General features: G+C 68.7%; 2 protein-coding genes across 2 annotated transcripts; both read left to right on the plus strand.

Moving 5' to 3' along the window:
* The first annotated feature begins 235 nt into the window (after positions 1-235).
* Positions 236-7,724, plus strand: SLC12A9 (solute carrier family 12 member 9). The gene is made up of 13 exons (XM_044417305.1): positions 236-522; positions 1,181-1,315; positions 2,038-2,169; positions 2,511-2,801; positions 3,462-3,569; positions 3,735-3,846; positions 4,078-4,235; positions 4,335-4,417; positions 5,096-5,220; positions 5,367-5,559; positions 5,671-5,845; positions 6,369-6,515; positions 6,810-7,724. Exons 1-13 carry the CDS (start codon positions 303-305, stop codon positions 7,709-7,711), a joined length of 2,781 nt encoding a protein of 926 aa, XP_044273240.1. The 5' UTR covers positions 236-302; the 3' UTR covers positions 7,712-7,724.
* Positions 7,725-9,587: 1,863 nt separating this feature from the next.
* UFSP1 (UFM1 specific peptidase 1 (inactive)) lies at positions 9,588-11,703 on the plus strand. Its single transcript, XM_044417307.1, has 2 exons — positions 9,588-9,710; positions 10,869-11,703. Exon 2 carries the CDS (start codon positions 10,912-10,914, stop codon positions 11,563-11,565), a length of 654 nt encoding a protein of 217 aa, XP_044273242.1. The 5' UTR covers positions 9,588-9,710; positions 10,869-10,911; the 3' UTR covers positions 11,566-11,703.
* The last annotated feature ends 4,444 nt before the right edge of the window (positions 11,704-16,147 follow it).

The following is a 16,147-nucleotide window of genomic DNA, read 5'->3' on the forward strand; positions in this document are numbered from 1 at the left end:
CCGCCTGCTGACAGCGGACCCGCGAGGCGATAGGCAGCGCGGCGTAGTGGTTGGGCATCCGATGGGGACTCCCAGGGGTCATCCGTGGGTGCTCGCCTGGCCCCCCCAGAGGCCGTGGGGAGGCTCACGCGGGGGGAGGAGGGCCGTGGGGGGGAGCGGGCGCAGCCTCCCGGAGGGCTTTGCGTGGCTCGGGGCCTTCGGGCTGAGGGTCTGGCCCCTTGTGGCCGCCCGGCGTCTCCCGCACCCCAAAACCGCGTCCCGTTCTCGCCCTAGGTAACTCGGGGACTCGCTGCTTCCCGGCCATGTCTACGGAGAGCTCTCCTCTGCTCAGTTACCGGCTCTTCCGGGTGTCAGGGGAGGGAGAGATGCCAGGGGCCACCCAGGAAGAGGCCCCCCTGGTGGTGGGGGTGGTGGGGGCTGGGGGCCCCCACCCCGACCCGGCCCGGCGGCTCTCCACCTTCTTCGGGGTCATTGTGCCCACGGTTCTGTCTATGTTCAGCATCGTCGTCTTCATGCGTGTCGGTGAGTGGTGGGCTTGGGAGCCGGAGAGCCCCCCTGTTGGCCGCAGGCTGGGGGTGTCCCTGCACCCTGACCCTAACCCCACTGGGGTCCCAGAGGCGGGGAGTGCGGCTCAGAAGCACTCCTTGAAGCCCCGGAGTGTCCGGGGGGGGGGGGTCGCGCTGCCCGCCCCTCCCTCCCTCCCCTGGCCCCAAGGCCCTGCCCTCTGCTCGCTGGCCAGACCCCAACCTTGCCGGCTTTGGCAAAGCGCCCTCCGTGGCAGGAAAGCCCCTCAGAGAATTCGGCAGCGCGAACTTTGCAGCGCTGGGCCCACAAGCCCAGGTGGCCCCCTCTTGCCAGGGACCTGCGGTCCTGGGGGTGGGGGGCTCCTGGCGCCCGCATTTCAGGGCTGGGGGCGCTCGGGTCTCTCGCACAGCTGGCTTACGCGAAAAAGCCTCGCCCAGCCGGGGCCCTCCAGAAATGTGCCACCGCGACTCCCACAATCCCCAGCTGGCCCATCATGGGATTTGCAGTCCTCTACCTCTGGGGCCACCGGGCAGGGCAAAGCTGTGGCAAAGGGGGCGCCGGAGTTGGGGGCTCGGGGGCCGAAGCGTGGGGGCCTGAAGCCCCCCGGGCCCCACCGGCATCCCCCCAGCTTGCCCCCGGGCCGCCTCCTCCACAGGGTTCGTGGTCGGCCACGCCGGCTTCCTGCAGTCGCTGCTCATGCTGGTGGTCGCCTACGTCATCATCTCGCTGACGGTGCTCTCCGTGTGCGCCATCTCCACCAACGGGGCCGTGCAGGCCGGCGGGGCCTACTGTATCCTCTCGGGGGCGCGGGCGGGGAATCGGGGCGGGGGCGGCCCCGAGGCCGCGTGGGTGGGCGGAGGGGCCCTGCGCGGGTGCCACTGGGCAGTGTGGGGTGCCAGGGGTCTGGGTGGCCCTGGCTGGAGACGGAGGTCGGGGCGGGGGATCTGCCCAAGCCCCCTCGGTTGGCTGTCCGGGCGGAGGCGGTGCGGTGGGGGGGCTCAAGGGCTGCGGCCTGGAGCTCTGGGCAGCCCTCTGCCCCCCTCCTGCTGTCCATGGGCACTTGAGGAAGGGAAGGGACGGGACGGGGCCCGGTGGGTCGGGGGGGTCCCCCTAGATGGGGGACCTTTGGGCCCGTGTGTCCCCCCCCCAAGCTTTCTCCTCGAGGCCTTTTCCGTGGTCACACGCCCCGGTTCTCCTTACGGAGCGGCCTGTCCTGGGGGGACGGGGTCCGCGGAAGCCCATCCACAGAGTGACCCGCCGGGCGCACGCTCGCTCAGCCGCATGGCTTCGGGCGCGTTCTGCGTTCGTGCCTCGTGGGCCTCCGTTCCGGGAGCCCAGCCCCACGCCAGCCACCCGGTGCCCATGGCGGATCCCACGGGCAGTGGCCCAGCTTCTGGTTCGTGGCACCGGCTCCCCGGAGGAGGACTCACGCAGGATGCCGTCCTGGGTGCACTGGGGGGGCACGTGCCGTCCAGACCTTGCCTTAACAGAGCCCTCCACCCGCCCCTTCAGTCATGATCAGCCGGACGCTGGGCCCTGAATTTGGCGGGAGCATCGGGCTCATGTTCTTCTTGGCCAACGTCTGCGCCTGTGGCGTTTATGTGCTCGGGCTGGTGGAAGCCATCCTGGACGTCTTTGGAGCAGGTGGGTGCTGGGGCGCCTGGCGGGTGGGGTGTGCGCCTGGCGCTGGGGGGCACAGAGCCCCTGCCAGCTCACGGGCCGCATCCCACCTCAGAGAAGCGTTTGGGGCCGGAGTCCTGCAACAGTCGGGCCAAGCTACTGACAGCTCAAAGCAGCTCCTGCCAGTGAGTGGCCCCCTGGGGGCCTGGAGGAAAAGCTGCGCAAATTCCGGAAAGCCCCGCTTGGTTGGGGGGCGCCTGGGGCCGGGGAGGCCACGGGCCAAGGCTCCGCGCCCTGGGCCCGGAGCGAGGAGGGAGGCCGCCCCCCTGAGCCGCCGCCTGCGCGCCCTTCTCCCCTTTCCCCAGATGGGTCCTCCCCGCCGGGCGCCAAGGCCCTGCCGCAGGGCTACCTCTACAGCTTCCTGTACGGCTCCCTCGTCCTGCTGCTCTGCCTCCTGGTCTGCCTGGTGGGCGCCCAGATCTACAGCAGAGCCGCCTTCTTCATCTTCCTGGTGGTCAACGTGGTCCTGGTCACCGTCTTCGCCAGCTTCTTCGCCGTGTCGCCCCGGGAGATCACGGTCTCCCGGGACGGCAACCACAGCTTCAACGCGTCCTTCACGGGGTTCAATGTCTCCACCCTCAAGGACAACCTGTATGGTAGGGAGGGCCGTGCGCGCCTCCCAGGGCCGGGCCGGGCCGGGCGGGTGGGCTGCCGCGGGGAGTGGGGCAGGCGCGCCTCGGGCCCCGCGTGCTCCCCGTCCAGCCTTTGGGTGGGCCCTCGGCTGCCATTTCCGCCCCGACCGAGGCATCCACGTGTGAATTGCGGAGGCACATGGGCTTTTTTTAGCAAAGGCTCCCAAAGCAGCACACGAGAAACGTTAAAATGCGGGAGAAGACCTGCTTTTGCAGCGAAGTCTTTTAAAACAGAACGGTCCTGGCCTGTGTTGAAACCCGCCCCGGCATTAAGGAGGGAGCGCCTGCAGCCACCAAACGGGCCGTGTGCCACCCCACCATGGCCTGCGCTGGACTTCCAGCCCTTCCGTGGCCGTGGAGCATGCTGGTTTGTGGCTAGGGAAGCCCGAGGGAGCCAGGGGCAAACCCAAAGGTTTCCCACTGACCGAAGGTGTGCCGCCCCGGCTTCTTCTGAGACGGGGAGCCAGCCGTGTGCGGTGCTGCAGGCGGAAGAGGAGGTGCCGGGCCAGGGCGGGTGGACTCGGGCCGGCAGGGCCAGGCTCCGGGGTGGCGTGCCTTGCTGGCGTGTCCGGGGCAGAGCGGCCCAGCAAGGCACGTCCTGCTTGTGCTCTCCCCCACTTGCAGCCATGTACTCGCGCGACTACACCACCAACAACATGATGTCCTTCGCCACCGTCTTCGCAGTCATGTTCAACGGCTGCACAGGCATCATGGCAGGGTCCAACATGTCCGGTGAGGCTCGTGGGGCGGGGAGCCCGGAGGGAGGGGCAGCTGGTGGGCGTGTGGGGCACTTCCGCGTGGGAAGCGCCCCCGCGATGCTGTGCGCCTTGGGGGAGAGGCGGGGAGAGGGGAGCTGCAGGGGCGGCGTTTCAGCGCAGCTCTGGCCTCTCTTTGAAGGGGAGCTGAAAAACGCCAGCAGCTCCATCCCGAAGGGGACCCTCGTGGCCGTGGGCTACACCTTCGTGATCTACTTCTTCCTCTTCTTCATGACCAGCTTCACCTGCGAGAGGTGAGTGTGGGGGAGGCGCACGCGGCGGTCAGCAGGTGCCGTGTCGGAGCAGCTCCCCTTTGCCCGGCCGCCTCTGGAGCCAAGGCCTTCCTGGTGGGCGCTGGCCTGGCCTTCAGCCTTCCCCGCAGAGCAGCGAGATGGGGCAGGCAGCGCCAGGGCACCGCTTCTGGGGGGCGGGCAGACTTGTGGGCCTCGGAAAGGGCGCCCACCCCTCCCTCGGTCGCCCCGCAGGGCGCTGCTGCAGGGCGACTACGGCTTCTTCCGAGCCATCAACATCTGGCCGCCCTTCGTGCTGATCGGCATCTACGCCGCCTCCCTGTCTGCCTCCATGAGCAACCTCATCGGAGCCTCGCGGATCCTCCACGCGCTGGCGAAGGACGACCTCTTCGGTGAGGCACCGCTCCTCCGGCCCGCCGGGGAAGCCTCCCCGGCAGGCCTCCCCTGCCCCACCGCTGGGCGCCTGCAGCAAGCTTGTCTCCCTCCCGCAGGCGTCGTCCTCGCCCCAGCCAAGATCGTCTCCAAGGGCGGCAACCCCTGGGTGGCCGTCCTGTACACCTGGGCCCTCGTGCAGGTAGGCGCTCCGAGGGGCCCCACCGGGGGGCCGGGGGGGCGCCGCAGCGAAGCTCTCCGCGGTTTACGTCTCCGGCAGTCGCTCCGCTGTGGCAGAAGCCGCTGAGCCTTGCAGCCGGGGGAGGGGGCGAGCGGGGGGGACGTGTGGAGCAGCCGGGGGGGGGGGGGGCGGGGGGGGAGCCCTGGAGAGCCCGGCTTGTCCACGGACTGCAGTTCTGCTTGCCCGAGGGAGCCTCTCCTTCGAGGGGGGTGAAGACCCGGAGAGGCAGGCGGCGTCCGGACCGAGCGGCCCCGGCGTGCTCGCAGCCCTGGCCTTCCCCAGCGGGGACAGGGCACAGGGGTCCGGGGGAGGCGAGGGGCACGCGCCAGTGGGCTGGCTCAGGCCGTGGCCCCGCTGGATCCCCACTGCCCGCGGTGGCTGGCGCACGCCTCTGGCATGGGGCCTGCCCCCAGCTGCTGGAGACGTGGCTCAGCAAAGCACGCCTTTCCTCTGCGGTTTGGCCCCACGCTGGGGGTGCGGGGGACTCCAGTCCCCGCTTTGCGCTGGCCACGGAGGGGGAAGCCCACGAGGGGTCCGGCGGGGCCTTAGGGCAACGGGGCTGCCGGGCACGGCCCGGGTGGGGGCCTTTCGAGCCCTCCCCTGGGAGCCCCCCTGACCCTCGGGGGCGCCCCCTCGCAGCTGGTCCTCCTGGTCGGGAAGCTCAACACCATTGCCAGCATCGTGACCGTCTTCTACCTGGTGGCCTACGCGGCGGTGGACCTGGCCTGCCTGGCGCTGGAGTGGGCCTCGGCCCCGAACTTCCGGTGGGTGGTGCTCCGGCAGGGGTGCCGGGGCCCGTCTGGGGGGGCGCGTGCGCAGGAGGGCCGGCGTGGCTCGCGGCAGGGCGGGCGCCTCCGGGGCGGTGTGCGGGGGGGGCGAGAGCGGAGCGCTGAGCTGCCTGCCCCCCCAGCCCCACCTTCCAGGTGTTCTCGTGGCACACGTGCCTGCTGGGGATCGCCTCCTGCCTGGCCATGATGTTCCTCGTCAGCCCGGCCGGCGCCTCGGGCAGCCTGGGCCTGCTGGTCCTGCTCCTGGCCTTCATCCACCTGCGCTCGGCCGCCTCCTCCTGGGGCTACATCAGCCAGGCCCTCATCTTCCACCAGGTACGGCCCCGTGCCCCCTTGAGCCGTGCGGGGGGAGCGGGGGCCCCAGCAGCGCCCGAGACCCACTCACCTGCCCCCGTGGCCGGCTCCCCCCCCTGCCCCGCCCCGCAGGTCCGGAAGTATTTGCTTCTCCTCGACATCCGGAAGGACCACGTCAAGTTCTGGAGGCCGCAGATCCTGCTCATGGTGGCCAACCCCCGGGGGGGCTCCCGGCTGGTGAAGTTCATCAACCACCTGAAGAAGGGGGGGCTCTTTGTGCTGGGCCACGTGGAGATTGGCGACCTCGGTAAGGGGGTGCGTGAGGCCATGGGGGCGCAGGGCCTCACCGGTGCCCCTCCGAGCCTGGGGGGTCCTGGGCCAGGCGGGATCGGGGATGGGGCCACGCCTGGCTGGGGACGGGCCCGGCCTCACGGCACGGCGGGGGGCTGCCCGTCCCTCAGCTGGGGAGGGGGCCACGGTCGGGAGCGCCTGCTGCAAGGAGCACCTGCGAGGCTTGGTAGCTCGGGGGGGGCGAGTTTCTCGCACCAGCCTCCCCTCCAGGGCCGGCTGACCCTCCAGCCCGACCTGGCTGGATCCCCCCCAGCCCCTGGAGGGAGCCAGCCCTTCCCGCACGGCGGCCTCGCCATCCCAGCGCCTCCTTCCAGCCGGCAGTCCAGCGCTTGCCAGGCTCAGCGCGGGGGTGCCCCCCCACCCCGGGGGTCCCTGGGCCCCTGCCCCCGTGGCTCTGGCGGGCTCCGGGCCGCCCCATGAGGCGCCCTGCCGGGAGCCGTGGGGGCCGTCGCCTCGCTCAGCCGCCTCTCTCCCGCCAGACACGATGCCCGCGGACCCGATCCAGGCCCACTACAACTTCTGGCTGAGCCTGGTAGACAAGCTGGACGTCAAGGCCTTTGTGGACCTGACCCTGTCCCCCTCCGTCCGGCAGGGGACGCAGCACCTCCTGCGGATCACTGGCCTCGGTGAGGGGCGCGGGGGTCCCCAGCACGCCCACACGCCCCAGGGAGGCGAGCAGGAGCCGGCCCCGGGCACGTGGCACCGATCGGCCGTGTCCCGGGGTTTCCTGCCCGGCCCTCCGGAGGGCAGCCCCACAGCCCAGCCTCCGAAGCAGAGGGCAGCTCCCAATGAGCCCTTCGGGGGGGGGGGGGGGGGTGGGGGGGCCCTCGGGGGGGTCCCCCCCCCCCCCCCTCCAGGGCCGGGGGGGGGGGGGGCCGCGTGCGTCCCGGCCGGCGCCAACCTCCTGCGCTGCCCCGCAGGAGGGATGAAGCCCAACACGCTGGTGCTCGGCTTCTACGACGACTGCGTGCCGGAGGACTACTTCCTGCAGGATCCGGCCTTCAGCCAGGCGCAGGAGAACGACGAGTTCGGGGTGGACCTGCCGGCGCTGCAGGCCCACTTCCCGCCCGTGCGGGAGGCGGCCGGCCCGCGGGCCCTGAGCCCGGCCGAGTACGTGGCCATCATCTCCGACGCGGTGAAGATGCACAAGAACGTCTGCCTGGCCCGCCACTTCCACCTGCTGGACGGCGACCGGCTGCCGCCACCGCCTGCCTCGGCCGCGGGCAAGCGGCGCTGGGAGGGGCGCTACATCGACGTCTGGCCGCTCAACCTGCTGCACCCCGGCGCCCCCGCCTACGTGGACATCTGCAGCCTCTTCCTGCTCCAGATGGCCTGCATCCTGACCATGGCCAGCTCCTGGCGCGCCGCCCGGCTGCGCATCTTCCTCTGCGTGGAGCCGGGGGACGTGGGCTGGGTGGGCAAGGAGGAGAAGCTGCGGGAGCTGCTCACCAAGCTGCGCATCCGGGCCACCATCAAGATCGTCCCCTGGGACCACGTGGCCGCCCCGCCGGGCCGGCAGCGCGCGGACCTCCCGCCCCGGCCCGCCCCGGGGACGCCCGGCGGCGCCGCCGAGAGACCGCCCGGGGAGGACTTCCTCAACGCCGCCACCTGCCGGGTGACGGACGAGTACCTGGCCTCTGCCAACGGGCTGCTGCAGCAGCAGGGCGGCCAGGTGGCCGTGCGCTTCCTCTACCTCCCCCGCCCCCCCGCGGACACCTCCCAGCACGAGCGCTACCTGGCGCAGCTGGACGCCCTCACCGCCGGCCTGGGCCCCACGCTGCTCATCCACGGCCTGGCGCCCGTCACCTGCACCGAGCTCTGAGCGGCCCGAGCGCGCGGGGCAGGGGCCGCCCGGGCCGGGGGGCCTGAGGGGGAGGGCGGGCCGGGGCCCGGCCAGCCCGTGCGGGGCGCCCTTGGGGGCAGCGCCCTGGTGGGGCTGTGCAGTGGGGGTAGTGGCCGGTGCGGGTGCCCCACGCCCCCGGAGTGTGTCGGGGAGAAGAGCCAGGGCTGTGGGGCTCCCTGGGGGGCTGCGGGCCGGGCCGTGGGGCACTCCGGCCCCTGCCGCACCCGGGCTTCTCCACAACGCTGTAGCCTGCCCGGCGGGCGGCTGCCACCCCACATGCTGGGCTGCGGGGCCAGTGATGGGGCCCCCTCCTCACTGGGGGACAGCTTGCCCGGCGGCCCGACTGCCCCGAAGCGCCTTGGGGGGCACGTGAGCTGCGCAGGCGACCGGCCTCTTCCGCTCCCGGCTGACCGCTGCGGCCTTGACTCGGAGACGGCACTGAGGGCTGCGCGGCCCCCCAGCCCTGGCTGCTTCTCTGTGTGTGCTACTCACGCATGTGCCGCTCGCTCAGAGCACCCGCCCCAGCCTGTGTGCTCCATGCTGCTGGGACAGATGGGGGTCGTAGTCCTCCGCCCACAGAGGGGGGCGGGTTGGAGGGGAGGGACGCTGGGCGGCACTGGGCGGCCACCACTCCGCTTGCCCGTCTCAGAGCCGTCCCTTCATGCCGCCAAACGGCTCCCCGGCCCCACAGATGTCTTCCTCGGGGCGCCAAGCCAGCCCGCCTCACATGCCGGCAGCTGCGGAGGGGCTCGCCCCACATCCCGAGGGCTACCCCTGAATGCGTCCTCAGCCCCCGGGGGGGGCAGGAATCATCGCACTCGCCCCACCCAAAGTGCCCGCTGCTTCCAGCGCCTGCTTTCCCCTCCTTGCGCCTCCGATGGGGACCTGAAAGCCCCCCACCCCACACACCCCGTGGTTGTGCCTGGCGGGCTGCCCTCGGGGGCGACTGCTTGGGGGGCGACGGGCGGCATTCCTGCTGTTTAACGAACACGGGCAATAAAGCGAAACTTGCAGGAACCGGCGGGGCGTCTGCGCATGTCTGCTTCGCGAGGGGGGGGCACCCGCAGCACCCTGGGGCTGGAAGGCTGGGGAGCCCGTCCCGTCAGCATCCCCTCTGCCTGGGGGGGCTCCGGCAGCTCTGCCCATGCTCCCCGGCACTGGCATCCACAGGAGCGCGCCCCCGGTGGCGGAGGTGGCATCACTCGCCTCGCGCCCCGTTGCCCCGGCCTGGCGAGGGCGCCCGGCCCACCGCTGTTTCCCAATTGCAGGTTGCGTGCGGTGCGCTGGGGGACCCATGTGCCACCTCTGCCCCGAGGCCATCCCTCCTCTTGCTGTGTGAGCGCCCACAGAAGGTGCTGGGTGGGGATGATGGGGGCTGTAGTCCGGCGCGCTGCGGGGTTGCCCCCTCGCCCACCCCCATCCCGCAGGCAGAAGCCCTGAAATGCTGGGCTTTTCCCTTTAGACAAGGCGCTTTCTGCCAAGCGGAGTGTCACTCTACACTTTTCCTATCTCGCTGAGTTTCTCCACCATAGAGATGGCCGGGATAGAACGGAACCGACCTGCGCCCCTGGGCAATGCGGCCCAAAGGCGGTTGGTCACGCGTTCCGTCGCGTTGGCCAATCGTGTGTGAATCTGAAAGACTTGTCCCTCCGCGTCGCCTCTCTCAAAGAGAAGCCGCAAAGCTCCGGTCTTTGCAGATCGGGGGGGGAATACGTCACGTCCGGCACAAAGTTGAACACCGCCATCTTAAGGAGAGAATGGCGGAGGCCCCCTTGACCATAGCTAAGATGGCTGCCGTAGCGTCGGATCCAGGCTACCAGGGCACTTCTGCAACCACGTGCTCGTACGACGTTCGAATGCCTTCCTCGTCTCTATTGCCAAGGAGAGGCTACATCATAGAGACGGAAGGTCCCCCGCCGGCCTGATCCGGAAGGAGCAACGGAGGACGCTCCAGGCGGGGGGAGCGCTTCGCCACGAGGTGGGGGAGCCCCTCGGCTGGGCTGCCTCCGCGCGAGACGCTCCACGCCCGGAATCGAGCCGTCTAGGCAAGATTTTGGTGGTGTTGGAGGACCGGCCCCTACCCCCGACACAGGCCTCGTCGCCTTGGGCCACGCCGGCCTTCCCCAACCCGGCGCCCTCCGCGCGCGCGGGCCCGCGGTTCCCATAGCCGCGCCCCCCGCCCCGGGCTGGGGAAGGCGGGTCTGCCCCGAGGCGCCACGCGCCGAGCCGAGCCCCTTCCACGCGGGCGGGGGCTGCCTGGGCGCCCGCGCGGGTGGGCGATCGGGGGCGCCCGCTCGGCCTTCCCATCTCGCAGCACGTCGGCCGCGGAGCAGCCTCATCGTCGCCCCGATCCGCGCGGCGCGCTCGCGGGGCCGGGGGCTCGGCGGGCGGGCGGCCGCCCCAACCGTGCGTGAAGGCGCGGGCGGCGGGCGGCCCGGATCCCTGGCCGCGCCCGGGCTCGCCGTCGAGGCATCCGGCCCCGCATCCTGCCCTGCGCCGCGTGACGTGGATCCCGCCCGGGCCCGCTTCAGCGGCGCCTTTCGCCCGGGCACGTGCCGTGCCGGCGTGGCCCGAACGACAGTGGGCGGCGAGGCGGGCAGCCTCGCGGGGCCGGGAAACGAGCGCGGAGCTTGCTTTGGGCGTTGGCGGGGCACGGGCTGGGCGGGTCCGGGGGTCCCCAGGCTGGCTTTCCCTGCCCGGCGCCCTGCGGCTGGCGGGACTGCAAGTTCCGGCAATGCCCGGCTGCCCTCTGGAGGGCGCCCGCTTGGGGAAGGCTGATCTGTGGGCACGGACCGGCCGCTCTCCAGCGAAAGCCCCACGTCCTGGACTGGGGGGTGAGCTCAGCGCTGGCACGAAATGCCAGTAGGCACAGCAGCACCGCGTGGCTCCCGCCACTCCTCTCGGGGGCTCTTTTCCCCACACGCCGCAGGCGCTTTGGGACGGCCCGGCCCGGGGAGGCGAGCAGCATGAGGCCCGGCCAGCCCTGCCACGTGCGTGTGCCGCCGTCTCCGCGCTGGGAATCGCTGGGATGCGGGCGAGGCTGCTGCCTCTCCAGGAAGGGCAGCATTCCCGTGTCTCCCGCCGGCACCCGGAAGGGGGAAACGGGGCCGAACCGACGCTCTGCTTGCCCCCACAGCTCGCCTTCGCGTCCCCGGCCGGCCTCTCCGCGTCCGCACGGAATGCCGCTGCTCTCCAGCGTCCACGTGGGCCTCCCCGCCCCAGCGCCTCTTCAGCGCCTGGCGCTCGTCTCCGGCCCCTACGCCTATTACCACTACGGCTGTGACGGCCTGGACGACCGGGGCTGGGGCTGCGGCTACCGCACGCTGCAGACCGTGTGCTCGTGGCTGGGGGCGGCCGGCGCAGGAGGGGCCGCCGGCCCGCCCGTCCCCTCCCTGAGGCAGATCCAGAGCGCGCTGGTGCAGATGGGGGACAAGCCCCCCTCGTTCGCCGGCTCCCGGGACTGGATCGGCACGGTGGAGGCGGCCCTGTGCCTGGACCACTTCTATGCCGTGCCGGGCCGGCTGCTGCACGTTCCCCGGGGCCGCGACCTCCGGGAGGCGCTGGAGGCCCTGTACGCCCACTTCCAGGGAGGGGGCCCCCCCGTCATGATGGGGGGAGACAGGGACAACGCCTCCAAGGGGCTGCTGGGGGTCTGCTCCGGCCCCACGGGGCATTTCCTCCTGGTCCTAGACCCACACCACTACGGGCTGGCGGGCTCCGTCACGGCGGACGAGCTGCGGGCCATGGGGCGGGTGTGCTGGCGGGAGCTGGGCTCCTTCGAGGCCGGCTCCTTCTACAACCTCTGCCTGGCCCAGTTCGCGAGGAGCGGCTGAGCTGCCAGAGCCCCGTTTTACGGGGCGGGGGGCACATCTGTCCGGAGCCAAAGGCGGAAAGCGGTGGAGGCGCGGGCCCCTGCCGCGGGCCCCCGCTGGGGCCGGGAAGGCGGGGGCACGGCGGGGGCGCCTGGGGGCGGGGGGGGGGGGGGGGCTGCAAGGCAAGGTCGGCGAAAGGACAATAAAGGTCAAGTGCCAGAAATAAAGGTCGAGAGTCAAGTGGGCGTGCCTGGCAGGGGCCTTGTGGGTGTCCCAGGGCTGCGGGGGGCCGGGGAGGGCGGCTTTCAGGAAGCACCCCCAGGAGGGGCCGCACTGGGTCGTTCCATCCCCACCGCCCTCAGCAGCGCAGGGGGAGGCTGCAGGCCACGGCGGGGGGCTCTTGGGGGGCCTCCCAACCCGCTGCTGGCCATGCTGGGTGGGACTGGCACCCGACCCCTCCTTCCCAGGCAGGAGGACTGCGGGGGGCTGTGGCGGGAAGCCGAGCGTGCCAAGCGCCGCCGCGGCCAGAGGGCACGGGCTGGCAGGCTGCCGGACCTCCCTCCTTTGAGCGCCAGAGGCGTGCCTCGTGGGGCCGCGGCCACGCAGCCTGTTCCTCCCCCTGGGGCAAGAGCAGCACCTCTTCCGGGTGCGGAGGGACCGCCGAACGCTTGAGCCAGCCACCCGGCGGCCCGGCCCGGCCGCATTCCTTTGGCACGTCACTCCAGTTGGCTCGGGAAGGGACTCCTGACGCAAGGAAGCGTGCCGGAGCCGCCTGCCCGCCATGGGAGGGGTATAGGTGCACCCAGCACGAGTCTAATCTCGAATATCTGTTGCCCATCATGATTCGCCCCAAGCCCTTACGAAACGGCAGGGCACCTGCTGCCACTGGCCCGGCGTTCCTTGCGCCGATGCGGCTCGTGCTGCGAGAGCCGTTCAGACTCGCCGGGCTGGGAGCGGCCGTGCCTGCATCGGGTTGCTTGGCCATCACCGGGCGGGGGCACATGCCCGGGTCTGTCCAGGGAGTTTGCCCCGGGGCTGTGATGGATCCACCCCGTGAGGGGCAGTGAGGGCTCCGGCAGTGCCGCCCAGGAGGGTACCGGAGCCTGCATACGGGAACCACGGGGGCTGCAAGCTGGCAGCGCCGGCAAGGAGCGCCAGGCCCTCGGCCCTCCCGAAGAGGCCGGGGCAGGCAGCCGCGTGGGGGAGCGCTGGAGGGCCCCGGCTCCCCGGCACAGAGCGTGCTGCATGCGTGGATGGAGGGACCCCACGCAGCCCTGGTGCCCCTGGGCAGGACAGAAAAGCCCCCCCAGGGGCCCCAGCGCCGTCGCTGCCGGGTGGATCAAGGCCTGGCGCGGCGGAAGGCGGCTTCCTTGGTCTGTCCATAAAGAACACCCCCGCAGACGCATCCATAAAGAGCGCCCCGGACGGGCGCCAGCTGTCCTCGAACTCCGCTGCCGTGGCCAGCGGCCAGCCCGGGATGGTGAGCCGGCCCGGGCCCCATGCTCGTTGGCGTGGTGGGCTTGGGCCGAAGGCCTCCAGCTCACGGCTCCCCAGGAGCTGCTCTGCTCGGCATCGGGAAGGCATACTTTCCCGCAGCCCCTTCTCTTGACCCGTGGCTGGGTTCACACAGCGCGATGAGCCATGGGGGCTGATGAGCCAGGGTGACTCGTGCGGCCTGCGCCCCGTGGCCTGGGACCCTCGCTGGTGGCACTGAGACAGAACGCAGCACCGATGGGGATTCGGTAGAGGCATCGAATGGGGTGAAACTTGGGGGTTTTGACAGGGAAAGAGATCTGACAGTGGGGGTATGTTATCGTCCTCTAGGTCAACTTGAGACCCTGGATGATGTCCTGACACGCCAGGTTCTAAGGATATCTCGGGGGAGAGACAGAGTGATTATGGACTGATTATGATTTCAGTCTCCTGTATATTAGTTGGGAGACTCACTCGGCAGTGACAGCCAGGTCACGTCACTGCCGAGAAGCTTTAGAGGGAGGGTTTTTCACACAGAGGGTCCGAGAGGTGATGAGGCGGGGGAAACATCCTTGACTTGGTCTTGACGAATAGGGAGGAGCTGATAGATGGGGTACAGATTAGGGGAGCTCTGGATGCAAGTGATCACTCCATTCTTCGCTTTGAGATCAGGGGCCTGCGGACGGGCAGCAGGTCGAACACTAGAAGCTGGGACTTCCAGAGGGCCAGACTGGGGAAAGTCTCCTGGGATAGGTTACGGGAAGGCAAGCGAGTTGCAGAGGGGTGGCTGGCACTCAAAAGGGAGGTTTTGGAGGCACAAGCCTTGACGATACCTCTAGTCAGTAAGGTGGGGAGGCGGAGGAGAGTGCCGCCATGGATGCGAAAGGAGGTGGTTAGAGGGGTTAGACGAAAGAGGAACCTCCGTAGGAAGTGGGTACTGGGGCAAATGAACAAAAGGGTATACCGGGAGGAGGAGGCCCATCGCAGAAGGATTCTTCGCAAGGCTAAGGCTGATTACGAGCTGAGACTTGCCAAGAATATCAAGAGCAAGAAAAAGGGCTTCTTTCAGCATGTAAATAGGAAGAGGAAGGGGAGACAAGTGGTGGGACCACTAAATAAGGAGGAAGGAGATCCAGTGACTGATATGAGGGAACAGGCACAGATGCTGAATGACTGTTTTGCCTCTGTGTTCTTCCCCAAGCAGGACGGGGGATATCCGCATAGGGGATTAGATGAGGCTGGGGACTTAGGGGCACAGATTAGAGTCACCCCCTTGAAGTCGAGGGGCTCCTCAGGGCATTGGGCATTACAAAGGCACCAGGCCCTGACGGGTTACACCCGAGAGTGCTTAGAGAGTTGGCAGGGGTTCTCTCACGCCCGCTGGCCTCCATTTTTGAGGCCTCGTGGAGAACGGGTGAAGTTCCAGAGGACTGGAGGGTGGCATCAGTGGTCCCAGTTTTCAAAAAGGGTAGTAGAAGGGACATGGGGAATTACAGACCTGTTAGCGTTACGTCCATTGTAGGAAAAACGATGGAAAGGCTCATAACAGCGAGAGATCTAGTGATGCTGGATAGGGAAGGGAGGCTGGCGGCCACACAACACAGCTTCCGCAAAAACAGGTCCTGCCAGACAAACCTTGTGGAATTCTACGACAAGGTTTCAAGCTGGCTAGAAGGAGGGGATGCAGTGGATGTGGTTTACCTGGATTCCAGCAAGGCCTTTGACAAAGTGCCCCATGATATCCTGGTGGAGAAAGTGAGGAGTTTTGGGATACACCAAACCACTGTCTGATGGATTAGGGCATGGTTGACTGACTGAAAGCAGAGGGTAACCATTAGCGGGGAATCATCAGGATGGTGGCCAGTGACAAGCGGGGTCCCCCAGGCTTTGTCCTGGGGCCAATCCTGTTTAAGCTTTTCATTAACGACATGGAAGAAGGGGTGAACAGTCTGCTGATCAAATTCGCAGACGACAGTAAAACTGGAGCAGTGGCCACAACTGAGGAGCAGGTACTCCAGATCCAAAAGGATCTGGAGACTATGGAAGAGGGCAGGAGACAACAGGATGGCATTCAGTGTGGATAAGTGCAAGGTCTTGCACTTGGGGCATAGGCATAGGTGTCATAAGTGCAGGTTAGGGGACAGGTGGCTGGAGAGCAGCACTTGTGAAAGGGACCTCGGGGTGCTGGTTGACTGCAGGCTGAACATGAGCCAGCCGTGTGACGCGGCGGCCAAGAGGGCGAACGCCACCCTTGGTCGCATAGCCAGAAGCGTGGCTTCTAGATTGAGAGAGGTGTTGCTGCTACTCTATATGACTCTGGTGCGTCCACAAGTGGAGTATTGTGCTCACTTTTGGGCCCCTCGTTACAGAAAGGATATAGCCAGGTTGGAGTCAGTGCAGCGCAGGGCCACAAGGTTGGTGGCCGGTTTGCAGGGATGGGGAATGAGGCGAGACTGAGGGAACTGGCTCTCTTCAGCCTGGAGAAGGGGAGACTCCAAGGGGATCTGTTGGCGACATACAGGCATGTGAGGGGGTGTCCCACAAAGGTGGATAGAGACCTGTTCTCCCCTGCAGAGGAAGGCAGGACTTGCTCCCATGGAGCCAAGCTCAGGGAGCCAGGGTTCAACTGGGATGCCGGGAAGCACTTCCTGACAGTCAGGACCCCGAGGGTGTGGAACGGGCTTCCACAAGAGGTCGCTGAGGCCGCATTGGTGCGGGTGTTCAAGGATAGGCTGGACGTCCACATGGTGGGCATGTCGTGAGTGGAGCTGGCTGGAGCCGGGGGTCAGACTAGATGGCCCGGGAGGACCCTTCTGACTCTGTTTCTAAGTTTCTATGGCTCCAGCGTGTCAAATGAGCCGCGGAGCAAGAGCACAGAGCTCGGCAGGGTGCCTGCCACAATATTTGTGGGACGGGAGCCGAAACTTCCAAAGTGTCTCTTTCCTGCCACGCCAGATTCGCGGCACTGCAGTTCCACCCCACCACTCCCTGCGGCCCATCCTGCTCCGTTGTTAATCTGATGGATGGCAAGGTTTGTGGACTCTGTCCACCCGTCCGCCAAGCATGCTCGGAAACACACTTCGGCTTTGGGAACAGTGCAGCCATTGTGCAACTGCCCAGGGGGAAGGTG

Source organism: Varanus komodoensis, unplaced genomic scaffold (genome assembly GCF_004798865.1).
Source record: "Varanus komodoensis strain SLA01 unplaced genomic scaffold, ASM479886v1 scaffold87, whole genome shotgun sequence".
NCBI lineage: Eukaryota > Metazoa > Chordata > Lepidosauria > Squamata > Varanidae > Varanus > Varanus komodoensis.